We start from the raw sequence: 27,451 nt of genomic DNA, 5'->3' as shown, positions 1-27,451 counted from the left end.
CCCGAGCAGGAAGAGAGGAAATGGTTGTGTTTGACGCCTTGTAATTAGATCCAGTCGAACCAGACACGCCCTCTCTTGCTGCCACTCGCACGCCTCAGGAGAGCGCCGGGCGACGACATCAAGGTCAACTATGTCACATTTTTTTTTTTTTTTTTTTAAGCAACTTTATTGTGATAATTATTACAGAGCCCATTCATAAAGGCGTTTCTTCAACAGCGCCTTTGCAAGTCGGTGTGTGATATTGGGAAAGCAAATACACATTTGACTCACTGACGGGACAGTATAACTCTAAACACAGGCAGCGATGGGCTCATGCACAAGAAACACAAGGAGTAGAATCACTCAAAGTTTGAAACAAGACCAAAGAAAAAAATAAAAATCAGCGAACAGCGTGGTCCTGGTCGCCTCCAAAGCAGGACTCCCAGGGACGTCGAGATGCACTGAATCCGTCCCGTGCCTAATCCAAATCAACAACAAATGGGGATACCATCCCATAACGGCCTCGTCGACGCTTCCGAAGGTGAAAGGAAAAACTCCAAGAGGGAGAAATGCAGTCCAAAACAAGACTAATCAAAGAATATGTGTATTCGCGTATAGATTACAATTGAGATCCCCCCCCCCCCCACAGCAAAGAGTCGAGTCGGTGGACGCAGGTCTCTCGCCGGCCGGCCTTCCCCTCCCCCCCACCCCTCCCGTCCGCCTGGTCGGTCGCCATGCCAATCAGGGCTTTCCAGCCCCTCCGCTGGAAGGGTCCAGAGTCAGTCTAGACCGCAACGACGCTGCGGATCCCTTCCTAGTAAATCCCTCCATTCGCCAAGACCCGCGAGCCCTACCCGCCGCCGGCTTTCAACGCAAATTCCATCCACATCCCCGTTGACTCCGCCCCCGTGTTTCACACGTGAGCGCACGAGTGTTCCGCGTCCTCCCCGTCCGTCCGTCCGTCCGTCCGTCCGTCCGTCCGTGTGGTCGTGTGTACTTTGTTCTCTGTTGGCTTTTTTTGTTTTATTTTCCCCATTCCGGTTTCATCTGGACAGACAGGGAAGGGAAAGAGCCCGTCCGTCAGTCCTGTCCGACCTTGGCAGTGACGGAGGGAGGGCGGGGTGGTCTGGGTCACCGGCCCCCGGAACCCTCCCGTTCCACTCCCGCAACCCCATCGTCGATATACACCGTCTCTCTCTCTCTCTCTCTCTCTTCACGTCTTGCTGGGAGGGGAGGAGGGGGAGGGGTCGGGGGGGGGGGGCTTTGGGTAAGAGGGGGCAGGGGGGAAGGGGTGGTGGGTGGTGGGGTCTGCGCTGGCGTCCGGATGACTCGCCTTCCTGCCCCCGCCCCGGTCCAGATCCAGACGAGACTGCTCCCAGCGTTTGCAGTTTGTCTCTCTCTCTCTCGCTCTCTCTCTCTCTCTCTTGCTCGTTCGTTCGCCTGCTCGCCCGCTCGCTCGCTCGCTCGTTCGTTCTCACCCTTGTTTTCTCGTTTCGTGTTCTCCCCGGGCCATACTCCGATCAGCGTCTCCTGAAGGACAGAGCAGGATGTTACTGTAGGAGCTGCCCCCAACCGCCCACCACCACCACCACCACCACCACCACCACACTCAAGCAAGCAGACACAGTCATCACGATAAATATGGACAAACCATCTCTTTTACTCAATAAAGTATCTAACAAGAAAGGAAAGACGTAGGTCAGTCGTTAGGAACTGGAACCATCACTTTTCTTCAGATGCTGGACAAGGACTTTCTTGGATTTTAGGTTTTCGGGCCGAATGGGTCCAAGTGCAACTTCCAAGCGTGCCGGACGACATTTTTGCCCGATATTGCATCCGTGCACTTGCCCATTCAGCCGTGAGTTCCAGCTAATAACACGTTTGGAATCGAGCGTAAAAAATAAAAAAAAATGTGTTTGTTTTGTTGTTTTTGCCAACGGCTCTGGCATCTCTGCATGACCGATCAAGTGTTTCATTGTACAAATTTCATTTTACTTTGTGAAGATTGACTCCCTTTACATTTCCTCAAATCATCCCACGGACCGGACCAGACCAGACCAGACCACTCCGTGGGCCGGATCTGGCCCGCAGCCCGCAGCTTTGACAACCCGGCTCCATAAGTTGGAAGCTAATATAGAGTGGGTCCAGGTAAGTTTAGGGTTTTAGAACATTAGAAATGTTGACTGACGCAGACAAACTTGACTCGGTTTGACATAAATAAACGCATGGATCAATAAAATCAGATTAAACGTTGTTGACTATTTAATGACTTTGAAGGCCCAGCAGTTTTACATTTCAAGACTTTTTAAAAAGGACCTGAAAGGACGACTTCCTTCTCCTCGCGTCACCGATACATGAACGTCAACACTGGAGCGGATCTTTCTGAAGACTGTTGGAGAATGCGCCCGGACAAGATGTCGTGTTGATTTAGTGAGAAGTTGATTGACTTAGTTGGGTGAAAACATGTTTGTGTGTTTTTCTCCACGGCACGTGCAGGGACGATGCAGGCCAAGGAAGCAGTGGAAATATTTTACAGTCAACACAAAATTTGATTCAACACAAAAGACACACAAGAACCTATAAGTGCAATAGAACAGATATGGTTTAGTACAAACTTTATTCATATTTTTTCCAGTTTTATAAAGAAAATAATTAGCCCCACGTGTGTGTGCTCAGCACCTGCGATGGGAGAACATATTTCCGTCAAACAAAAGGGCCAAAAAGCTGCTTTTTTTTATTTTTTATTGAAGTTTGCCGTCACTTGCAGAAAAGGTCACAAGATATTCCACACGGCGTGTCTTCAGACGTCTTCTGGCTCAATTAGAGGTCAGATACCATCTCTCTCTACTTCTCTGTCTGTCTGTCTGTCTGTCTGTCTGTCTGTCTCTCAGTCTCTCACGCTCTCTCCCTCTCTCCCTCTCTCAAATGGGGGGGGAACTCCTCGGCTGGCCCTGGTCTCTTCCATCTCATATCTCTCCTGCTTGCTTTGCCTCCCTAGCGTTTCTTTCTTGGTCTGCTTTGCCGGTCGGGCGGAGGGCGGTGGGGGTGGGGGTGGGGGTGGGGTTAGAGTAAAGTTAGTAATGAAATGTTATGTATCGTTGGGCGCCGCCTCCCTCCTTTCTCCAGGGGGTTTAAAAAGACTATAGATTCTGGCGCGGGCGGCGGTTGGAAGCGTGGGTGTGAGTCTCACCTTCCTCCCGTCTTGAAGATGAGGTCGGCGTTGGGGGCCCCTTTAGGGTGCTGGTACCGCGGGCGCCGCTCCCGGTTGGTGTTGGCCGGGGCCGGACGCTGCGCCAGGGACTGCATCATCTCTGTGCACACACAGAAAACGTCGGCCAGAGGCAACTTCCTGTGTGAACTACATCCTACGGAGGTTCTAGGCCAGAGTGGGTGCAGATTCAAGTCTAGCCATGATTAGGTGTGTGGCCTGTTTTAAATTGAGGGTTCATTCTGGCAACACCAAAGAAAATTCAAGGGCTTTCAAGGACTTTTTTTAAGCAAATTTTCATTTTCAATGTGATCTGTATTCATTAAAATCTAATATAAACTTACACTCATTGTCTACTATTTATATTAGTATATCTATTATTAATCTCATTGTCATCTACTATTATAAAAGTGACTAAAATTGACTAAATTAAAGTTTTCATTGAAAAAAGTGAATAGGTTTGATGTTTTAAAAATCTCAAGAGGGCATGGCCGGCCATTTTACCACGCCCATGAGTGTCTATTTCCAACCATGCTGGATTCGATTGACAGTATGTGATAAAGACAATTCTGGAAATATTTTAATACGTTACGATTTGAATGACAACAGCAGGGCAACATCACAGGTTTTTAATGATCGTGGTTTTTTTTCAAGGACTATTCAAGCACTTTAGAACAAAAGGGGCTATTTTCAAGGTAATCCAGGACTTTCATTTCTTATGACGAAATACAAGCACTTCAAGCACCTCAAGGACCCGCTAAGATCCCTGTTAATTCCACTTTGTTGTTGGGCCGGGCGACATTGAATAAATCAAATATCACAATATTCTGCGACAAATACCTCGATGTCGACGATATTGGGGGGGTGAATATTGGTGCTTTAATAAGATATCCTGATTTTCTGTATCCTTAAAGAGTTATCTCATCTTATGATAACAGTTATACACAATAAATATTTGAGGATCGATCATGAGTAATGTGGACAGTACAGGTGAAGTGTTGTTATATGAAGCTCATAAAATTGCATAACGTAATGCAGCCTTGACGACAACATTTGACTACATCACAATATAAGACGATAACTAGTTCCATATCACGATATTGTAATCAACTTTAATGTAATTTTCTGTTGTAAACTTTAATTTCTATAATTTTATTGTCTTTCGCGTTCATATTTCTTTTGCATGTTTTGGCCCTTTCATCGATCTTTTAACAACTGATGAAATTGACATCTGTTCCAAAACTTTGAGAGTGGAGCGGCCGGAACGTACCCTGGTAGTCCTCCTGCTCCTGCCGCTCGTTGATGTCCAGCGTGAGCTTCTTCATCTTCATGCGCTCCTCCTGCTCCGCCTGCTGCTGGTTGAAGTGGTTGGCCGCCAGGTGGGACGACAGGGGGACGTTCAGGATCTTATACTGCGGATCCCCAAACACACACACACACACACACACGTTATTTTATCCGTTTGTGGGTGCTAAAAGGATGAACGATTATTAGCGCAGTATTATCAATCAACAAATCAAACTTTATTTGTGTCAAACATTTCATACATTGCAATGCTCTTCACATAAAATAAGACGCAAAAAAATGAAAAAGATAAAAACCAAATGTATGCAAATGATTCAATGAAATTCAAGGACTTTCAAGTACCCTTTGAAGCACAATTTTTTTTATTCTCAAGAACTTCGAGCAAAACACATATAACCATTTTTTGTTGGGGGGAAAAAAAACACACTCACACACATTGTAGGAAGATAGGATCAATTTTGAAGGTTCTTTTTGAAAATCACGAACATAGTCTGAACATGCAGTAATAAAGTTTTTACACCAATATAAGCAGGTTTACCAGGTATGACCTGGTTTTTTTTTTGTTTGTTTTTGGTTTTTTTTAGGCAATTGACACTTTTCCCCATTAAGAGGAGAAATTCCGTTTTATTTCTGTGGTGTCCCATTCGAACATCATGAACATGCCAGAAAAGGGGCTTGTCAGGGTTCCAGTGAGAATGTGAACAAAACAGTAGAGGAGACAGCAACTTAAACAAACAACAACATTAAACTGAAAAACTTAGAAGAGAAAAAAGTATTTGAAGCCGTTCAGAAGGATCTGATCGCTCAGAACGATCCAACATTTCAGTAGAAGCAACGTTGAGTATCCATGCTGACAGTGCGCACCTGGGTCCTTCGGCGGAGGGGAGCAGAGATGCAAGGTACTGGAGTGGCCTGGAGTCCAATGGGGAGCGTGGGGGTTCGCCCCTGTGCTCCCCACGGAGCCATCGCCACACTCACAACATTTCATGGTCCCCCATGCGGGAAAAAAGTCAATGACTAAATGGGATATGAAATGATGGAATGATTCATGGATATTCCTGTCTATTTATACGCCAGCGTCCGGAACTCCAACACATGTTGCAACACGCCAGTAAAGTGGCCAAAATTAGCGGGTGGACCTGGGTGTCCTGTTTACAGCAGATCTGATCGAGGTGGAGCCAATTAAAACCTGTGTCAATTGCCAGGTCACTTGGCCCTTGACTGAACCCGGGTGTTACCTTTCCCACTGATGACAAATGCCGAATGTCAACGGGTGTTACCGGTGCAGTCAGAAAGTGGTATTAAAAAAAAAAAAAAAAGGAAATTTTTCAAGTACAGTGGTACTTTGACTTACGAGTTTAATATGTTCCGTGACAGAGCTCGTAATTCAATCTGCTCAATAAGCAAATCAATTTTCCACATTGAAATTAATTGAAATGCCATTAATCCATTCCAGCCCCCCGAAAAACACCCCAATTTTTTTTTGTTACGTGTTTTTAAATCAGAAAAATGTATTTATAGATAACAAATATTGTATAAAAACATAATAAAAGAGGATGTAAAGAAATAAACTGGTTCTATAAAGTGTATTTACCTTGGAGAGCAATTTTTCTTTTAGAATTTTATGCGACTTAAAAGCTCTGGGGTTTTCCGGATGATATATGAGCAGCGGCTTCATCTTGCAGTCACCACTCGCATTGGCGCACAGTGCGAGTGTTAACCTATCCTTCATGGGTTTGTGGCCTGGCATCTTCTTCTCCTCTGCAATGATGTAAGTCCTCCTTGGCATCTTCTTCCACAAGAGCCCTGTCTCGTCACAGTTGAAGACTTGCTGGGGGATGTATCCTCCGGCTTCTATTATCTCGGTAAAAGTTTTGAGGTAATCCTCCGTTGCCTTCACATCCGAGCTCGCTGCCTCGCCATGCCTGACGACGGAGTGAAAGCCGGTCCTCTTTTTAAAATTCTCGAACCAGCCCTGACTGGCTTTAAACGACTCTTCCGATGCCTCGTCCGTTGAAGTGCCTGGGGTCGGCTGCAGCAAATCACTGTGGATCATTTTTGCCCTCTTGCAGATGATACCCTCCGTCACGCTATCTCCTGCGAGCTGCTTCTCCGTCAACCACACCAACAGCAGATTCTCCATCTTTTCATGGACAGCGGTCCGCAGCTTAGACATTATTTTAACGCCCTTGGCTGGCGTAATACCCTTTATCGCCTCCTTCTGCTTCAGTATGGTACATATCGTAGAAGTACTACACTCGTACTGCCTCGCCAATTCTACCACATGCACACATCGCTCATGTTTTTCTATTATTTTGCACTTTAAGTCAATGGACATCATCCGCTTCTTGAGAAAATTGGCAAAATAACTGCACAAAAAGCACAAAACTCGAGCACAAAACACAAAAGCGATGCTTCCACGCTCAGGTAACCACGTGAAGTGAAGGAGTGAGACGCAGGATGCTGGCCGGATTCGCTCACCACGCCACCCAGCGGCGGCACCTGAAGCTCGCTCCTCGTAACTCTAATTTTTGCTCACAAATCAATACAAAAAAAAAATCGATGTTACTATTATGTTATGTTACTGCGCTTGTAACTCAAGGTACCACTGCACTTTCTTTTTTAACCGCGATCTTTCTCATTTTCAAGGACTTACATTTTCAATGTTATCATTATTAATTAAAATATAAAATAATTGTGGTCAAATTTTCTTTTATTTATATTAGTATATCTATATACTTATATCTCTACATCTATAATTAATCTCTATCTATTGTAATATTACAGATTTTCACATTTTTTTCAAGAACTTTTCAAACACTTTAGCACAAAAGGGGCTATGTACTGGAATGTTTCAAGGTATTCCAGTACTCTAATTTCGGAGGACGAAATTCAAGCACTTCAAGGACCTGGTAAGAACCCTAACGATACAATGTTCTGACACTGTGTGTGTGTGTGTGTGTGTGTGTGTGTGTGTGTGTGTGTGTGTGTGTGTGTCACACAGTTCTATTAATTCAATTCACTACAGCAGACCTGGTGTACAACAGGTGGATCTCTAAGGCTTCCCAACCCTCTTTTAAAAAGACATTCTGTGTCACCCGCCCCACCTTTCTGACGTCTTACATTTACAAAAAAAAACAAAAAAGAAAGAATATATGCACATTTTTTTGGGCAGATGGAAGACCCAAGAGTCCAGCAACCAGTGAGAGAGGTGGTTGTTCAGAGCTCGACTAAAGCTCGCTAGTGCCGGCGAAAAGTCTGACACGCCTTCAGAGCACAAGAGCCCGTCTCTGCCCCAAAAACACACATTCCACTGACCTAGTGTGCCAAAGTACACACAACACACACCCACCGCAACGTAAGAGTCAATATTATTCCTCAGCTCAGTGGGACAGTACTGAGCTTGTAAGGTAAGATTCATTCAGTATGATGGAAGGCTACAATTCTGTGTGTGTGTGTGTGTGTGTGTGTGTGTGTGTGTGTGTGTGTGTGTGTGTGTGTGTGTGCGTGCGCATGCGTGTGTGCGTATTACCTGCTGCTTGTTCCCTTTGCGTGTGAGCATAACAAACTGCATGGTGTCAGAGATGTCCGCCTCCCCCTCCCCGGCACAGGGCGGCCCGGCGCCCCCTTTCTTCAGCTGGCTCTTGAGCTGCAGGGGAATGGCCACGTCCAGCTGGTGCACCTTCACTGCCTCGCCACTGCGCTGCTGAGGAGGGGGAAAACGCACATCTTTATTGTGCTATTGAGAAGCAGTATTATCCCCCCCCCGCCCAGTCCAGGTGTACCCTGGTCTTCAATCTCAGACCCTCACTCATTTCCTGAAAGTATAAATATCAAATAGCGCTCGGATCTCATTAGAATGTGATTCTAATCACATTTTGATCCGAAGGGTCACGATCTAATACTGATGAGACGGCTCACGATATGATACTATATCGAGATTTTGGACATTTTATATCAATGAAAATCGCTACCAACAATTCAGTCATATCGTCAAATATCAAAATGTAATATTTCTATTGATTTGTGACTATGGTGCTACTCAGTTTAATCTGAAATGTTTCAAATTGAGTCCGAATTGAATCATATCAATCAGACATACAATATATATATATATTTTTACTAAATATTACAGATTACTTTAACACCATATACTGTAATTTCCGGACTATAAGCCGCTACTTTTTTCCCCCACGCTTTGAACCTCGCAGCTTAAATAATGACGCGGCCTATTTATGGATTCTTCCCGCTTTCACAAGCTTCATGCCGGCAAAAAACTGAGCAAAAAGCACATTTTGTGACGGTGTTCAGTTTTTTGGCGGCATGAAGCTTTCATTAGACCAATGAAATTGCCGAACAGGTTAAAGTGAAACAATGTAACTGTTTAGTTCACTGTTTAGATTAAATCGAGCGTGCTCAAACTTCCCTTCATTTACGGTAGTCATTTCGTCACCCTCATCATGGCAAAGACACAAAGAAATGCATATGATGCAGCTTTCAAATTGAAGGCGATCGATCTGGCTGAGGGAAAAGGAAATAGAGCTGCTGCACGGGAGCTTGGCCTTAATGACGTTGGAAACAGCAGCGTGAGGAACTGACTCACTGCAAAAAGACAACAAAAGCTTTCAGAGGGAAGAAAAGCAGATGGCCCGAACTAGAAAATGAGCCCGAAGACTGGGTCAACACACAGAGAGCAGACGGCTGGGGTGTTTCAACTGTGCAGATCCGACTGAAAGTCAAGACAATCGCCACTGCAATGAAGTTTGAGGATTTTAGAGGTGGACCATCGTGGTGGCTGCCAGCGGGTCCTGACAGCGTGGAGCATTGTCAAAAAATCCACTATCATCAACGGCTTTGGAAAGGCTGGACTGCTGCGTGTTGAAGAGGGCAGCATGAGCTCAGCGGGGAATTTGCCTCCGGATGAAAGTGACGAGAGCGACAATGAAAACGATCCAACATCCGATGAAGCAATTCTGAGGCTATTCAACTCCGACACCGAAGGAGAAGACTTCAGTGGTTTCAGTGCGCAGGAGGAGGAAGATAGTGACCAATGACTTTCTTGGTAGGCTACTGTTTACCGCTAATTTTTTTATTTTTGTTTCGTTAAAGCCTGTATAAAGTTCATTTGTTTCAATGTACCGGTAGGCACATGCGGCTTATAGACATGTGCGGCTTATTTATTTTCAAAATAATTATTTTGTAAAAATTCAGTGGGTGCGGCTTATTGTGCGCTTAATAGTCCGGAAATTACGGTATAGGAAAACAAAAACATTTACATTATGTCATTAAGCTGACTCTTTTGTCCAAAGCAACTTACAATAAGAACAATTTGTCACAGTATCAAAACTACAGTATATCACAGCCAGCTAAACATTCTTTATAAGGTATTATTATTTAATAACTGTTTTTTTGTAAACAGGACAGTAAAACAGAAGCGGATCCTCATGAGACAGACAGGTTCATGTTCACTGCAAAGGAGCCTGGGCTTCATACCTGCAGGTTCTCCAGCATCATCTTGTCCAGGGCCTGGATGAAGTCCTCGTCCTCCACGCAGGCCACGTGCTTCAGGCCGCCACCACGGATGGTCACCTCCTTTGTGGTGGAGAAAAAAATACACAAAAAAAAAAAACAAGAAAAAACATTCACACATATTGTAGGAAGGTAGGATCAATCCAACACACTGGGCATTCATTTTGAAGATTTTCTTTTTTGAAATTAGGAACTATAGCACAAACAGGTGAATTCAAGTACTTTTTTTAAGCACTATTTTGTTATTTTCAAGAACTTTACACAAAACAAATACACATTTTCAAAGTTATCTTTATTAATTAGAATATAATTGTAGTCTCTTTGCCTATTATATATATTTATTCAAAGACTTTTCAAGCACTTAAGTACAAAAGGGGCTTTTTTCAAGGTATTTCAGTGCTTAAATTTCTGAGGACGAAATTCAAGCACTTCAAACACCTCAAGGGCCCGGTGAGAACCCTGTGCTTCAGACGCCATTTTGGAAGCAGGGATCGTTTTAGTCGATTCATTTGGGAATTGGAACGTCGGGTTGAAACTGTTTAGACGGTCGCCTTGTTTTCATCATTTTTGAGGCGCTTCATCTGACTCAGATCTGAAGTCTTACGTTGTTCTCCTCGTCCGTCTCGTTCTCTTTGTTGGAGTCCGTCAGGTAGTCCGTGTTCTCCTCCTCCTCCCGCTCTTCTTCCTCGTTCTCGGAAGCTTCCTGGAAAAGGCGGCCGTGTCACACAGGTTAGTGGCACTACGGAATTGATATAGCTGGGTGCACACGCCACCAGAGTAACCTTTGTGACAGCGAGACAGGTTTGAGTTGATTTTTCAGCGTTTGATGATGCGGACACGATACTAAGAGGGAAAGAAAGTGAAACTTAACGTGTGACACATGCAACCATTAGTAATGCTGTTTGCCTATGCAGTATGTGTTTAAACCCAACTATTGTTCTTTGAAGGCTTGATTGCTAATGTCTGAAGTATGGAACCCAGAGTTCATTCTGGCATTACAAAATTAAATTCAGGGATTTCAAGTACTTTTTTAAGCACTATTTTGTCATTTTCAAGGACTTCACACAAAAAAAAAAAAATAGAATACATTTTCAATGTGATCTGTAAAATTTAAATATAATATCATCTTAGTCTCATTTTCTTACATTTATATTCGTATATCTATTATGCACAGCTACAGTATATATCTATTTAAATGTCATTGTCATCTACCATTATAAGTGTCTATTTCCACCCATGCTGGATTCAATTTACATTTCCCCGGCATCATCTATGTTGTAAATGTGGATCTGGATTGTTTTTTTGTATTATGTCACGATTTGAATAACAAAACCAGGGGAATATAAGAGGTTTAAAATGGTCGCTTTTTTTAAGGACTTTTCAAGCACTTCAGCACAAAAGGGGCTATTTTCAAGGTATCCCAGTACTTCAATTTCACAAAATTGACAAAACACAAGCACTTAACGCACCTCAACGACCAACCAACCAACCACTGTGAGCCAAAGCACATTAGAAAGTTTGTTTGTCTTAGCCACAAGCTTCACAAATTATATCCGTTTAGCTTTGACGCGGACAGATTTGGTAAATAAATAAGACGGGAAAAGACATACTGGCGCTCTGTATTCTCGGCCATTAAATTTGGGTGAAATTTTATCAATAATGTATAAAGCCTTATACCTGTCCTTAGCCCAAAGTGTTTGTGAAACAATGGTGGACCCCGCAAAGTTGTTGCAGCGCACGTGGGGGGGCAGGGGGTGGGCGTTTGACAGCGGACACTCACCTCCTCCTCCGGCTCGTTCACCTCGCTCTCGTTGCCCGACTGCTCCTCTGTCTCCGCCCCGCCCTCTTCATCGTCGTCTCCGTCGTCGTCCTCCTCGTCCAGTGCCTCGCCCTCGTCCAGGGAGCTGGGGCAGTGGCCGTCCTTCGCCATGGCCAGGCCTAAGAGGGTAGAGGGCAGTGTTTCCACACATAGACTTGCTCAAGTATATATGGTGACCCAGTTTACCTTTTTTTAAATCCGCCCAAGAGAACGATGCCATCCACGATCGATTAACTAGTGGACAATCTCCCCTCGCTCTACACCTGCCATACCTGTTCGTTCTGATATCGTGAGAAGGGTCTACTGGCAACTGCACATGCTCTGCAGAGACGTTCTCTGGTAACACTGTGGTACGCCTCTGCTAGATGCATGTAATGACTGCAGCTGCTGAAATGTTTTTTATTTTTACGAGAGGGGAGGGAAGGGGAGGGGAGGAGTCTGTCTTATCTCTTTAGAAACTAACATTATATCATTTTGCACTGTGGATGCTTCATATCCAGATCAATTCACACTAGGCTTGGGCGATCGCGTGAAATGCTAATCGGCGATCGCTGGGTGGCAGCGATCAACGATATCCGTTTTTATCGGGGGTGTGCGCGGTGGGGTTACTGGACAGCTCTGAGCGGAGAGAGGTAGAGCCTCTGCCCCCTCTCGCGCTCCCTCTCCCCCTCCGCTCCAGTTTCAGAACACGGTAAACTGCATTTATACCGCTTCAATTCTCGGATTTTTCCTTTTTCATCCAGCCTCGCTGATAAGACGATTAAATCATGAATCAGCCCAAGCCTAATTCACACATTCACAGACGCCAGAGGAGCACACCAGGAGGTTCTTTTGGCTGTTTTAGACAGATTCCACTGCATTACAGCGACTTGTGGTTCACCTGATGTGGAGCGTGACAACCGTCGCAAAGGGCCTCATTACCAGTGGGCAGGGACATAGACAAACAATTTGATGAAGGAACTTTCATCTTTCCAAAGAATGCTGGGGTTGGACTCCATATTTCTTATCAATTACACACACACACACACACACACACACACACACACACACACACACACACACACACACACACACACACACACACACACACACACACACACACACACACACACACACACACACACACACACACACACACACACAGTCCTATCTCAATGGAATCTCATTGCAAGCAGTGGCATAGCAAAGCAAGAAAAATTACTAGTAGATGAGATGTAGATAAAATGTTCTACTGAGATACTTGTAAAACAAACTTATACCAAACAAGCAAATTATACACTACTTTTAATTTGTTTGTCTTTAAGCCAGAGGCAACTGCAAACACTTGAAATTAGATGAATTTTAGAAGATTTTTGGGGAAGTTTACAGTGCGATAAAGCAGGGGCTGAATGATTTAGGAAAATAATCAAATTGCGATTTTCTTTTAGACCGATATTGCGATTGCAATTTAGAATGTGATTTTTGTTTAAGTTCCTTATCTTCTGTATTATTCACTGACCACAAGCAATAAATCATTCTATAGTATGACCAACACAACATTGGAGACAGCCAACATATAAACTGCTTTCCTGTAGGCCAGGTCTACATGTTATGATAAAATATGATGAATTGATGAATGAATAACATATCTATTTAACTATTGGATTGTAAAGTGAAAAACCTTCAAATGGTAGAATATTTACTGTTTGATTTGACTTCAAGCCTTGTAATTGTTCAAATCTGAAAATAAACATTTGAAAAGAAAATATGCATGTTTCAGCAGAAATTTATTACTTTTTATAAAAATGCTGCGCGCATACATCCACATATATCCTTTTTGTGTGCGCAAAGAGCATTTTATTTTATTTTTTTTAATCGCAGCCTTTCCTATTTGAAATTTGGATTGCGTGGTCGGTTTGAATTGGATTATTTGTTCAGCCCTACATAAAGTCCAACAGATTTCTGTCTTGGATTGCTGGTGAGAATAACATTAAATTAAGAAATATTAAAATAACCAATAAGCGCTTTAGAATAGCACAGAACTAAATAGCTGGAAAGAATATTTTTGATTTATCCATCACAACTTTTGATTGGTCTGATTACCTACCCCGCCCCAACACACACACACACACACACACACACACACACACACACACACACACACACACACAGACAGACAGACAGACAGACAGACCCTCCCCAAAAGGATCACATAGTCAGAGCTAAGAAGCACATGAGGAATTAGTTCACCGCACCCACAAGCACAACACAAAATGTAAGTATAATGATCGATAATTGGCAAATGGAAATAACTGCACCTGAAACTCAAAAGTGCACCTGCTAAAACCTAAAGCTGCAACCCTCCTACACACAGCAGGGGGTGGTAGAAGGAATGCTGCTCTGCCGGCAGTAGACTAACCAGAGGAGCCAGCTGCAGCACGTCTCTGTTCAAATTCCTGAGGCATGCGCCTCAGCAAGGATATGCTCAGTTATGACAACTAATGGACGTTTCCAGGGCTGTGCATGTGTGTGCATGTGCATACCCAGCTTGACCAGGACCTCCCTCTCCAGGTCAGTGACCTGCTTGGTGGCCTCCTCCAGGGAGCAGCTGAGCCTCATCTTGGGGCGGAGCAGTTCCAGTGTGTCGCTGATCATGTAATCAATGTCAATGGGGAACGGGTGATCCTTGGTCCACACGTCCACGCTCTTCTTCCACCAGATGTAGCGCTAAGGGGCGGGGGGATGGGGTGGGTGGATGGACCATTTATAAGACACCGATACGCAACTGCAATGGCGTGACAGCCGGGCATTTTAAAAATTTCGTTTTGTGAGTCAACACACACATTCAAATGACAAAAACATACACTTTATAAAAGTCATTCATTTGGCATTTGTTACAACAGTGACACTTCTGCCTTTTCAAATGGAATTGACAAATAAAAATGGAAACACGTGTTCCTGTAGGATGTCGGCAGGAACAAGGAGATTTTAAGGTATAGGTTTCTCAGCATATCGTTTAATATCGTTTTCCAAAACCCAAAAACAGAGACAATATAAAAAATCTGAAAATGTGAGTCATTATTTGGAAAATGGTCACAGGAAATGGGAAATGCGTGTGCCGACTAGTAAATGGGGGGGGGGGGGGAGTCAATTTAACAGCGCTACGGTCCTTTAATAGATGAGAAGCTTGTCTGATTACGTGTGTATTGAGGATCGTATTGAATATTTAATAATGGGGTGTAATATCATATACATGGTGGGAGAGGGTACCTGGAAGTAGATGAGGAAGCAGTCCAGCTTCCTCTTGCTGGAGCCTCGGTCAAAGTACTGGCCGCAGGTGTCGAGCAGCGTGCACACCAGCCGGATTCGGAACAGGTGCTCAGGGGGGTCCAGGGGGCTGGGGCTGCCGTCCTGGTTCACCCCGAAGGAGATAAAGGAGAATAGGGTGCGGAATATCACCGCCGACTCCACCATGCGGTAGTTGTAGAGCTCGCCCAGGAACTTGCCGCTGCTGATGCGCCGCTGGTTGAACTTGGGCTGGTTGACCTTTTTCGGGGGCGGGAACAGACAGGTGTGTTAAGAGAAGAAATGTACTGTAACTGCTGAGTTTTAAGATATTGAATCATCACGACATTAAATTGTTCTTACATCGTGACACAATATTGTGGTTTATGTCGACTATTTTAGGAAGATGGGTATACCCTAAAAGTTTGTTGACAGTGATAAGCAGATATCATTTAGGCAATATTGTGACGATTGATTGAATTTTGAGAGGTGCACACTCAGCTTGTGCCAATTTATGATTAAATCGTCTATCGGCGATCGACTCTGTCATGGGCGACCGACTCCATGAATCACGATTGACATTGATGACAGATGGGGTTTTATTTTTAGTTTTTTTTTAAATTCCACCAGGAAATATCCGAGAAATTAAACGGTGTAAGTGCAGTTTACCGTGTTCTGAAACTGGAGCGGAGAGGGGGAAAGGGAGTGAGAGAGCTCTGAGTGGAGAGGGCAGAGGCTCTCCCCCTCTCCACTCAGAGCTGTCCAGTAACCACTGGTGACCGGGTCTCACTTCCCCTCTACAGTCCCGTACAGAGGCTTTGCGCACCTGATAAGAAGGGCACCTTAGGGTCCATAGGGCAGGTGGTCGGACACCCCCCCACGCACGTACCTGCCGCTCAATGTGCAAATCTTGTGATAGTAATATAGCAATATGCAATATGATCTCATAGAGAAATATTTAGATTTATTTTGTTTCCTTAGTTTCTTACTTGTCTGAATTAGGTTTACCTTTTTCATTTTCCATACAATTGGAACAGAGTTTTTTATTTTTCTCCACTAGACAGCAGTGCACGCAGGCTCCCATGCCCGTGTTTATATTTTAGATCTATTTATTTTAGTTTGTTCCCGTCATGTATGAAACGACATATCTAAACAACTGAGTTAAGGGACTGTCCAAGTCCTTACTCTGTACTGTTCCAAAAAAACCTGTGCGTCCCCACCGTTGGGACGCACGTCTCCCCGTTGCTTTCCATTGCTATGGGACTTAATTTAGTAAAAACTGGATTTTTTTCTGTAAATACTTTACTAGTAAATAATAAATCCTGCACTTCTGGAACGGGGAGACAGCATTTGCCACATTACATTACGTTCGCACGAACGCGAACCCTACCGGGCACGCACGCCCCTGATAAAACCGTATAGGAGAAGGCGATTGGAATTTGCACCATTGCCCAAGCCTAGTGCGCACGTGTGTTGGCATTTTCTGCAGCTTCGGAGCCACATGACTCCAACATCATGGGTGACGACACGCAAACACCATCACCCCCTTGTCAACCTCATACTTCATGTTTATAAAAAAAAAATCAAGTTTGATTGACAAGAGCATCCCTACTCATCTCCACTCTCAGCGTATTTTTCCTCCTTGTTTGTTCTCTCACCTCAAACCAAAAAAAATCAAGTTCTTGAGTGTCACCAGGATAAAGGAAGTCTAGATTCGCTTTCTGACAGATTCACTTTTTATGTCTTGTAAGTCTTGAAAGAATGAAAAAAATATATATATATTTAATATTCAAATATGTATAGGATGTAAGTCAGGTGGTGTCAAAACGCCTCTTAGTGACATCTTTGACGGTCCTGAAAACGCAAGCCTTAAGTATGTGACAAGCTCCGTGGTAGCGCACGTGCTCGCTGCACGACGCAAATCTGTCGCAACCACCATATTGTCGGAGGTTCCATCCTCACCTCCATGCCCAAGCGGATGTCCTCCAGGACGCCGTCCACCACGTGGATGCCAACGTCCTCCTGGTAGGCCACCAGGCCAGCCAGCAGGTTGGCCACACAGTGGATGCTGTTGTACTTGACGTTCCAGATGTTGACCATGCAGCAGATCAGGTAGCTCTTCATCTCGGGATCCAGCCATGGCAGCTTGCGCATCTGCCTCAGCACCTGGGGGGTGGGGGAGATAAAATAGATAAAAGTTTAAAAGATATATGATAGATGATATAAAGGAACAATCAGTATTTTTCTTTCTAGTATTTTTCTTTTTAGCAAAATTTTCAAAATATTTTTGATACTCTGTGATTGATAATTATGATATTTACCTTAATCCACCCTCTACCAAGTACAAGAATAATGATGTTGTAACATTATAAGGGAAAAATACTTTATTGTTTAGAATTCATGTTAAGGAGGAAAAAAATGTTATTTCTTGCTGGCGATGTTAGCATCACTCCACCACAGAAAGGTGCACGAATAATATGGTCCCAGTGAGGTGAACTGTAGTGTAGTTTCACCCCACATTCGATTTAAGAACCACAAATTCATCAAATTGGTAAGATAGCAAGGCTAGGAAAATGAATAAATAAATAATAAACAAAAAATAATAATATAAAATCTATACCCCAATACAATTAAATTCCATTATTTTAGTTTCTGAAAGGGCTTGAAAACTGTATCGATTGTACATTGTTTGGAAGTTACGCAACCAAATAATGCAAGCTAAAACTAAATACCGTCAGAGTAAAAAATACATTTTAATATGATATTTCTGTATTAGACTGAATTTGTTATGTGTCATAGCCATGAGAAAGTATACTGGGTTGTTGTTAGCAATTCTCATGTCTAGAGAATAAAGAATCAAGACAGAACTGTGAGACCCTGCCCCATAACCAGCCGTTAAGGATAAACCGCCATGCCATTGTGCGTGATTACAATGCGATCACACTGTGGATTCTATTCCAGTGCTACTGGAGCAGAAGAGAGCTCAGCGCACTTCAAACTGTAGACATCACTACAAGACAATCTATGGCCGCTTTGAACGGAAACCCTTTAAAAGCGCGTTGCACCTTCTCACAGTTGACCTTGGACAGCTCCTTGTAGAGGAGCTTGCGGATGTACTCCTGCAGCGGGGGTCTCCTCTTCTTCACCGTCTTCTCAATGGGCGGGGGGTTGCAGTAGTAGTAGGCGTTCTCCACCATGGTCACATAGCGCGCATCCAGGTGCTGCGCCTGCTTTTTGCGCATCATTTGCTCCTGGGTAAATAAATACACAAAATAAATGTTTTAGTCTCGTCAAACCTATGCTTGTGTTCTACTGTATGATTAAAAAAGCACATCTAATATGATAAGTGATAGACTCAAATATATCACACATTGCCACCAACCGCGATCCTCCTGAGTTGAATTACATGTGATTTTTAAACTTGTTTGCATTTTTTTAAATTATGCAACTGATGCAAAAAGAGAATTTTACATCGGCAAAAATCAAAGTTTAATTACTTATTGACTTCAAATCAACCCATTTCATTTGGCCGATGTGCATACAAATAAAAAAACACAAGAACCAAACTCAAGTTTCAAACCATACAAGTCCGTCATTAAACACGCATCCTGTTATTGCAGACGTGGCATCATAACAGCTTTTCAGTGTGTGTGTGTACCAGTAAGACGCTGGTCCGGAGGTGGGACTCGGGGGATCTGAAGAGGAAGCGGCCGCAGGTCTCCAGCAGGGTGCACGCCATCTCAATGTGGTGATGGGAGAAATCTGACAGCAGCATCTGCAACACACACACACACACACACACACACACACACACACACATTAAAAGCAATACCCTGAACTAGAAATCACATTTATTCATTCCAATAGACTGACTTGAACTGAACTGGTTATCATCCCCCTCACCTTGAGACAGTGAAGCGTGTCATTTTTGCAGAACATCTTGAATTTGGCCAGCTCCCCAATGAACCGAACCGTTTTGTTTTTGGTTTCGATGTTGATCTGGTCCTTCTTCCGAATCTGTGTAGAAACATTGCGTTGAGGCGTCAGTTTACTGTGGAAAAGGCACGCTGTAACCATAGCTAGGGTGAAAGGCTGGACCTACGTGGAACCTGAAGTCACCCTTCAACATGGAGCACAGGTCCTCCGCGATGTCCGACATGCAGGGGTGAAGGGTCGCCACCAGGCGCGAGTAGAAGGGCAAGAGATCCAACCTGCGAGTGTAAACCAGGGCCTTCAGTTTCGGACGAATTGGAACGTATGACAACGTCGCCCCCTAGAGTCATACGGCACAACAACTAGGGCCAGGTCCCACAGCAAAAAAATTACAATACCACTAACAATACTGACACAAATCCCTTTCTTCGACACCTGGCTTGGAATACAGTGGTACTTTGACTTACGAGTTTAATTTGTTCCGTGACAGAGCTCGTAATTCAATCTGCTCGTATAGCAAATCAATTTCCCCCATTGAAATTAATTGAAATGCCATTTATCCGTTCCAGCCCCCAAAAAAACACCCCAATCTTTTTTGTTACGTGTTTTTAAATAAGAAAAATGTATTTATAAATAACAAATACTGTATAAAAACATAATAAAACACAATAAAAGAGAATGTGTAGACCATTTTTGCCCTCTCGCAGATGATACCCTCCGTCACGCTATCTCCGTCAACCACACCAACAGCAGATTCTCCATCTTTTCATGGACAGCGGTCCGCAGCTTAAACATTATTTTAACGCCCTTGGCTGGCGTAATACCCTTTATCCTCTCCTTCTGCTGCAGTATGGTACATATCGTAGAAGTACTACGCTCGTACTGCCTCGCCAAGTCCATCACATGCACACCTCGCTCATGTTTTTCTATTATTTTGAGCTTTAAGTCAATGGACATCATGCGCTTCTTCTTCTCAGCACTTACTTTTTTCGGACCCATTGTTTGGCAAATTTGGCAAAATAACTGCACAAAAAGCACAAAACGCGAGCACAAAACACAAAAGCGATGCTTCCACGCTCAGGTAACCACGTGAAGTGAAGAAGTGAGACCCGGGACGCTGACCGGATTCACGTGCCACGCCCACCAGCGGCGGCACCTGAAGCTAGCTCCTCGTAACTCACATTTTTGCTCGCAAATCAATACAATAAAATCGACAGAACGACGGCTCGTAACTATATATATATATTTATACACACACACACACCTAATTGTTCTGACTTACATACAAATTCAACATACAGACTTAAAAACGGAACTTGTTCATAACCCGTGGACTCAGTTCATACCTTTGAACTGGGGATGCACACATTTTTGTTTTTTTCCTTTCAGACAGAGTACGAGTAAATCTCGGGTACTTTCTGATACAGTGGTACCTTGACTTACGACTGTAATTCATTCTATAAGAACGGTCGTATGTTAAAACAGTCGTATGTCAAAGCAATTTTTCCCATATAAATTATGAAATCATGAAAGATGAAAATAAACAAAATACACAGCACACACTAAATATGAAAAAATATCAAGAAGCCATAAACTACGTGCACACATGATGTAGGTCGCCCGCTGACTGACTGCTGACTGGCCGCCAACGCATCAACTGCAAACTTCCACGGTCGTATCTTGGAGCAATTTTAACCAGGTTATCCAGGGACTGTACGCAGGACATTACCTCTGCCTGGGAACAGTGAAGAGGGCACGAACAAGCTTCCTCCTGTTGGATTTGGTGTTCATGTTCATGCAGAAGTCCATGGCAGCCTGTAGCAACAAACAAAATAATGCACTCACGTCACGTGTTGAATCCACTTTTAGAGATCTGTCTGGAAAAGTTGGATCTTTGTTAACTTTCTTCAGCATTTGCCCAATTTGAGAATTTTTTTTGTCTAATTTGTCAACCACTTTCTAGAGGAACAAGATGGAAAACGTGTTAAGGGGGTGCGGTGTGTTCACCTTGTCTATGAGGTCTCTGTTGACGCAGTTGGGGAGCTGCTGGATGAAAGCATCGACTATCAGCTTCAAGTGGGACCCAGTGCTAGCCTCCTCATCCTCTTGTTCTTCAAGGAAACAAAACAATTAATAGGGACCAACATTAAAAATCCACTTGCTGACGTCCAAATCCAACTCAAGTTATATAGCCCTGCGCTAATAGCCTTCCTAAAATCCGGGGCTGAACATTACATGCCAAAATCTCAGTTGCGTTGGTCTATCTTCTCTCGGGTGAAGTGGGAGCCCTCGTCTTTACCTTGTTCATCCAGCAGTTTCTTGGCCAGTTCTTCATTTTCTGCCTCATCTGGGCCTTCCAGTTCCAGCGGGTCATCTGCGATGTCCAGAGCCTCAAGCTCCAGTTCCAGCTCTTCTGTGGTGCTGGCACGGTCCTTGGCCTCCTGGGCTTCTGAATGAGACAGTGGACGCAGATGCCCAGTCAGCTTTTGGCTTCGGAGCGTGTGTCTGTGTATGTGTTTTAAGATTGGGCATTGAGAATTGGTACCATTTGGAATCTAGTGCCAATATTCAGAATAAAAAATAAAAGTATCTATCTTATTTTCGACTACTGTACTGCAATCATTATTGTTGCTATATACTGTACATATATTGATTGTAGTATTGTGCATAGTAGGGCTGTCAACGTTCACCAAAAACTACGTTTGAATGTTGTTTCTAAAAAAAACAACAGATAAGTTATATATTCCAATATCTATTATATAAAAAAAAAATGGGGGAAGTGGGGGGGGTTTCAGCTTGATTTCATTTTACTTTTTATTTTTTTTGAGTTGCACAGTTCTGTCAACTTCCGTGTCAACACCTGAATGAACAAATCTGTTCCAAATTGCCTTATTAATCACAATCGATAAGCCCTTTCAGTGTGTGTGCATTTGCAACATAAGGTGCAATTTGGACCAAAGGACAGTTGTGTGCCATCAAAAAGGTACAAAGTAGACAAAATACACTATAGGTAAACTTAAAAAGAATTAGGAACAATTTGCAAAATGTAATTTTTGTCAAAAAGAAAATAAAGGTGTTTGTCGACTAGACTCAAACTGTAAGAGTGCAGCTTGTGTTATGTTTTGACCGTTTTGAAAATAAATTAATAAACATTAGGCATAAAAAACAAGAGCCCTTCCAAACCCCCAAGGTCACAATAAAAGTGTAAGACTGAAGAACAGAAGAAGTAACTACACAGCAGTCTTTTGTGGGAAGCTCAACAAAGAAGTAGTTATAAGGCATTACCCCTGACCCTTTACACAATAACAATCAATGAGGGAACTGATGAAGAATCGTACCAGAACTAAAATGCTGTTGGTAAAATCTAACTCCTCACGAGCATGTCTCAGCTCACTCTCCTCAGATACCTTTGGAGTCTTCCTTGTCCTTGCCCTGGCCACTCTTTTCATTATCCTTGAAGAGGATGGCGGGGACAAAAGCCTTCAAGTTGACCATGTTCTCGTAGAAGTTGCGGGCGTCCTCGTCTTCCCAGATGCCGCCATCGAGGTCGTACTCACCAGGCTTGCCGGGGGTGAAGATGTCAATGCCGGGACCATGCTCTGCAAAGCAGAATGGGGTGAGATTACACACACTGGAAAATATAAAGGCCAAGAAAAAAAATTAAAAAATTGGCTATGAGCTGCTTTCTAATTGGATTGTTCTCCAAAACTCCTCTGTTTGAAAATAACTTTCTACATAGAAAAAAATTGATGCAATGTTCCTCAAAACCAATCTCTGTATTTATGAAAAAAATCAAAATGGAAATCTTCACAAACCCTCCTGAACAGTCTTGTCCTGAGGGAGTTCTGGCATGTTCTCATCCAGCAGGTCAGCCAAAGAGTGAGTGTTGGTCAGCAGCTTCTGGTAGGAAGTAGCAAACTCCTCGTATTGCTTGTGTCTGTCCTCGCTAAGCTCCCCTTTTGAGTGCAGGATACGTCTGTGAAGAAAAAAACATATTTCTTTTACTTAAAACCAAGAAAAAAAATCTGATGACAAGTGGAAACCAATGTTCTTTAAGACAAAATGTGCAACAAACTGGAGGCCTTTGCTCACCTGTTCTGCCTCTCGATGTTCTGTAGCTCTCTGTGGTCTTTCTTCAGGTGTTTGGTGAGGGAGGTGAAGTACTCCCTTAGAAGGTTCTGGAAGGGCTGCTGCTTCTCGATGTTGATGATCTCGCTGGGGGGAAAGGCCAGGCCGAACCTCTCTGCGGCCAGCTTCACCTTGCGGGGGACCAGCCCAGCGATGTCGTCCCCACAGTGCTTGCAGAAGCTGATGACCACCGATACGTGTGTGTGTGTCTCCCGGTCCATGGCAATGATGTTCTTAAGCTGCTCGTAGATGAGCGAGAGACCCTCCTTGTCCGTGAACAGGCCCACGATGGTCAGCTCTGCGATGAAGCGCAGGTCTGTGCGAAGCTTGCTCACGTTGGGCGCCTTCTCCTCCTTCCGTGCCTCAAAGTGCTTCTTCCAGGCCTGCAGCAGCAGCGGGGCGAACTCCACGTAACGCTGGTGGAAGAGGGAGCACAAGTGCACGGCGCACCCTGCATCTGAGATCTTGAGCTTAGCCTCCACCACGGAGGACACGGCCTCGCCAATGTACTTGCTGAGGTTAAGGGACGCAAAGTCGTTGGACAGTGAGTCTCGCTGCTGTTCAGTGAGCGTGCGCAGTCTCTTGACGAAGGCCGTGTTCTTCTTGAGACTGGAGTCCAGGCGGCTGAAGAAGGCCTCCTCTGGCCGAGCCTCATGGGCGTTCTGGTTCCTGCTGCGAAGCACTTTTCTGCCCTGGTGACGCTCCCAGGCCTCCTGATGCAGTTGGTGTCCCTCCTCCTTTTCTCTGAGGAAATGAGAAAATATTGATGTTAAGGGTGAGATTTCAAAAGCAGATAAAACACAATGTAGATTGCGTTTTAGAATAATATTGATTTGTTTGGGTGGTGAATATGACAGCCTGAGTAACAGGATAACAAATGAACACTGGGCACCAACTGATTCTCTTTTGCCATTTTCTGTTTTGATGGTCTTTGTGGTGTATGAGTTTTACAACGAAAGTCAATTCTTCCATACCAGGTGAGTACACTTATTGGCAACACAAATGCAGTCAGCCGGGGGGGGGGGGGGGGGGGTCAGTTTTGATTAATCCTGGATGTGTAAATTGGACCAGCCAGATTTGCCAGGCAGTAATCCAAAGCAAATTATTTGACTTACAAAATGGGCTTGTCCAACTTACACATCCAGGGTTATTAAAAAGCTGTGCACAGTAATAAGTAACAACTATGGCTCATGTTCAGATGTATTCTATGGTTTTCTGAACTCTTGTGTGCCAGTAATTGTCAACTGAGAGTGATGTGTCACTGTCATCTTCATCATCATTTTTCTATTCTTTTTCTTAAAATAAATAGTGCTGGAGGAAGTGAGTTGTCTTCAATTGCACAACAATAAGACAATTATTTCTTCCCTGACGACAGGATGAATAAATCCGTAGGAACAGCAACAATATTCAGTCATTCACTTTATGAATAGAAAAATGGAGCCTGACCATTGTTGATGTCCAATGGGGTGTTTAGTAACAAACCATTCAGTATAATTTACATTTCTATGTAAGTAATTATTCAGTACATCAACATTTATAATGATATTCATCCCTCAATTGTTCCCAGTTTTGTTTTTCAACAGAAATGCAGCACTGTGGAGATTTACTTGCTGGATAACAGCTCACTGAATAAACACTAGCCCTTGTGTCTGTATTTCTTTTAATCTGATATCTGTGCTCAAGCTGTTTTTAGAATTTTTTAAATTTAAATAGCTACTCAGCGGTTGGTGTGGGTTTTGAGTTTTCTAGTGTGAATATTTAATATTCTGCAGACAGACTCGTTGTTGGCAAACTTGACAATTCTCAACTCCTTCATGTCTGGTTTATTGAACAACACTTTTAAATGAACACTGAAAACGATAATAATTTGTTATTGCAATGTTTTGGTCACATGGGCCTTCATCAGACATCATGATTTGAAAAGCCACATGAAGGTTTATGTGACCTTAGTGTAATACTAAATTACTGGGAGTAAGCGCAGATATCATTCCTTGTGTTATCAATTCAAATTCAATCAAGTCCAAGTTTTACATGTTTTACTCTGTGCTCAAATAGATAGATAGATAGATAAATAGATAGATAGATAGATAGCACTTACTTCAGCTGAGCAGCCTCCGCTTCACGTTGTCTTTTGGCCTCCTCTTCCTGAGTCTTCCTCTCCTGCTCCTCCTGCTGTCTTTTCTCCTCCTCCTCCTTTTTCCGCTGTTCCTCCTCTACTTTTTGTTTTTCCTCCTCTTTCTTTTTGCATTCTTTTTCTTCCTTCTTACGCTTTTCCTCTTCTAGGCGCTTCCTCTTCTCCTCCACTGCCTTCCCTGCATCTTTCTTGCCACTGGGTTTGGTCTCCTCTTTTGCCTTATCTCTTGACGAGGGCGGCCTCCTGTCGCCATCTCTTTCTTTCTCCTTTTCTTTATTGCCAGTGGAGCACACCTCTTTTTCATCCATATTTACTGATCGCTTGCGCTCAGCAGGCATGCTGGAGGCAATAGCAAAATGTTTTGTTTTTTTATTTCATAAACCTGTAAAGTTAAGAATCAATTGTGAGGACTTGCCAACAAAGAAAATCACAAAAAAAAAAATCGCCCGGAACAAGTCATATTCAAAACGGAACCATAATGTGTAAAAGCCTTCGGTTCATGAAGACTGATCTGCAAAATCAAAGAAGGGAGGTAGCTGGCAAGTGTGCATCAAAGCAAATACAAGATGACAATGAAATCTTAAAAATAAATGATTACATTTTCTATTCGCGGTCATACAGCATTTTGGAATGAGTGTGACATATTTGGGTGTCAGAGAACCTCCAATACTGGATCGACATATAAAAATTAATTGAATAAAATGTTCTGTTGTTAACATTAAATTATATTACGTTATTGTTGTCTGACACATAGAAGAAAGGGAGATGTCTCCAATGGAGAAATGTTGATTCTATGTCAACCATTATGTTCCAACGATCCCGAACTGTCTAAACTAGCCATTGGCAAAGTAAAAGATTAAGGCTTTATTATCCCTGGGGAGAAGAGGGCATATTAAAAGTTTTAATATGAAAAGCTTGATATTTTGCTAAAGTTAGGAAATAAAGCTTGATAAAAGTCGAAAGACGTTTAAAGTTTGGGACTGTGAATTGTTATTGGGAGCATCAGTACATCTGTGGTTCTAGCAAGTTATGGCCAATATCATATAAGTAACTGTAACTTGTAATCTTAGTTAATATATTTTAGCTGATGTTTCTTATACAGAATATACTATATGCCACATTGCAATTTTTTACACATCTACTATTTTTTGCATTTCATTGAAAATATCGCCATGGTATATTTTTAGCTATTTATTAGTTATTATTATTTTATATTTCGTTCGTTTACTCTGTCTACTCTTACTTCAGTACTGATTCCGTGTTACCATTTTAGCTGTCGTAACGCCCGAATTTATATTAATTAATAACGTATGATCTTCATATAATCGTCAAACATCCGAATGTTAGATTTTACGGACGATGCCAGCACGCCGTTCCGGCCCAGCGATGTTAGCGTCCCTTGCTTCAGCTACTTACTTGCTAGCGAGCAGCATTTTACTCTCGTGTCCCCAAACCCTGTTTTCTGCCACGGCACACTATTTAACATTGAAATAATATCCCGGCACGCCACCATCCCGTTATTTAACCACCGAAAACGTCACAAAACGTCACAAGAATCACCGAGAAGCGTAATACACGCGAAGAGGTTAGCGTTAGCCGCGAGAGTTAGCATTCGCGTTAGCACACTTGAATGGAAGCGTTCACACGGATGTAAACAAATGCGTTGACAGCGCGCAATTCCCCCATTGCGTATGGGAGGGCGTAACAAAGTCAACAAAACCCTCATCTGTTTAGAATTCAAACCGTCCACTTTCGTTTTTAAGCGAAAAAAAGTAAATGTAAAGGGTTACCTTCTAATTGTAGCGAAATAAACATCGGGAGTTGAATGTTGTTTTCCGCGTTCACAAAAGGGCCCCTGTTGTTTTGGTGTACCAAAGCGTGCCCGACTGAAACGGTGCCATGACCATCCCATTTGCGGGGTCGACTCGTTAGATGCCCAACCGTTGCTTATGAAACGATGTTAACATTTTTTTTTTAAATAAAACAGCAACCTATTCGTTCCTATTTGAATTCACCCGCTTGCATTTTCACAGGCAATCCTTCAGACAGCTACCAGTAAACGGAGCGACAACTCCGCGCCCAACGCACAAATAGGATGCACAGCGAGTAGGATCCTCACACCTAGAGTAACATTATATTTGCTGAAGCCCTC

At 43.3% G+C, this 27,451-nt stretch overlaps 1 protein-coding gene across 5 annotated transcripts; it reads right to left on the bottom strand.

The window, feature by feature from the left end:
* Nucleotides 1-651: 651 nt before the first annotated feature.
* upf2 (UPF2 regulator of nonsense mediated mRNA decay) lies at nucleotides 652-27,149 on the bottom strand (the record flags this gene model as incomplete). Of its 5 annotated transcripts, none has more annotated exons than XM_080022500.1 (22): nucleotides 27,090-27,149; nucleotides 25,264-25,681; nucleotides 23,130-23,909; nucleotides 22,853-23,013; nucleotides 22,445-22,636; nucleotides 21,337-21,486; nucleotides 21,045-21,148; nucleotides 20,767-20,852; nucleotides 19,207-19,315; nucleotides 19,008-19,121; nucleotides 18,763-18,879; nucleotides 18,170-18,355; nucleotides 17,067-17,270; nucleotides 15,090-15,365; nucleotides 14,363-14,546; nucleotides 11,802-11,959; nucleotides 10,626-10,724; nucleotides 9,986-10,084; nucleotides 8,025-8,198; nucleotides 4,458-4,599; nucleotides 3,170-3,290; nucleotides 652-1,509 (listed from the first exon to the last, which is right to left on the bottom strand). In XM_080022500.1, exons 2-22 carry the CDS (start codon nucleotides 25,635-25,637, stop codon nucleotides 1,500-1,502), a joined length of 3,840 nt encoding a protein of 1,279 aa, XP_079878626.1. In that variant the 5' UTR covers nucleotides 25,638-25,681; nucleotides 27,090-27,149. The 5 variants fall into 5 exon arrangements, with proteins under 5 accessions (XP_079878626.1, XP_079878627.1, XP_079878628.1 ...); XM_080022501.1 differs by having other exon boundaries at nucleotides 652-1,506; XM_080022502.1 differs by having other exon boundaries at nucleotides 8,025-8,195.
* Nucleotides 27,150-27,451: the final 302 nt, after the last annotated feature.

The sequence above is a fragment of the Zeus faber genome (assembly GCF_960531495.2).
Source record: "Zeus faber genome assembly, chromosome: 21".
Taxonomy (NCBI): domain Eukaryota; kingdom Metazoa; phylum Chordata; class Actinopteri; order Zeiformes; family Zeidae; genus Zeus; species Zeus faber.
Note: the sequence above shows the minus strand (reverse complement) of the source record. Positions and strands in the feature narration are given on the sequence as shown.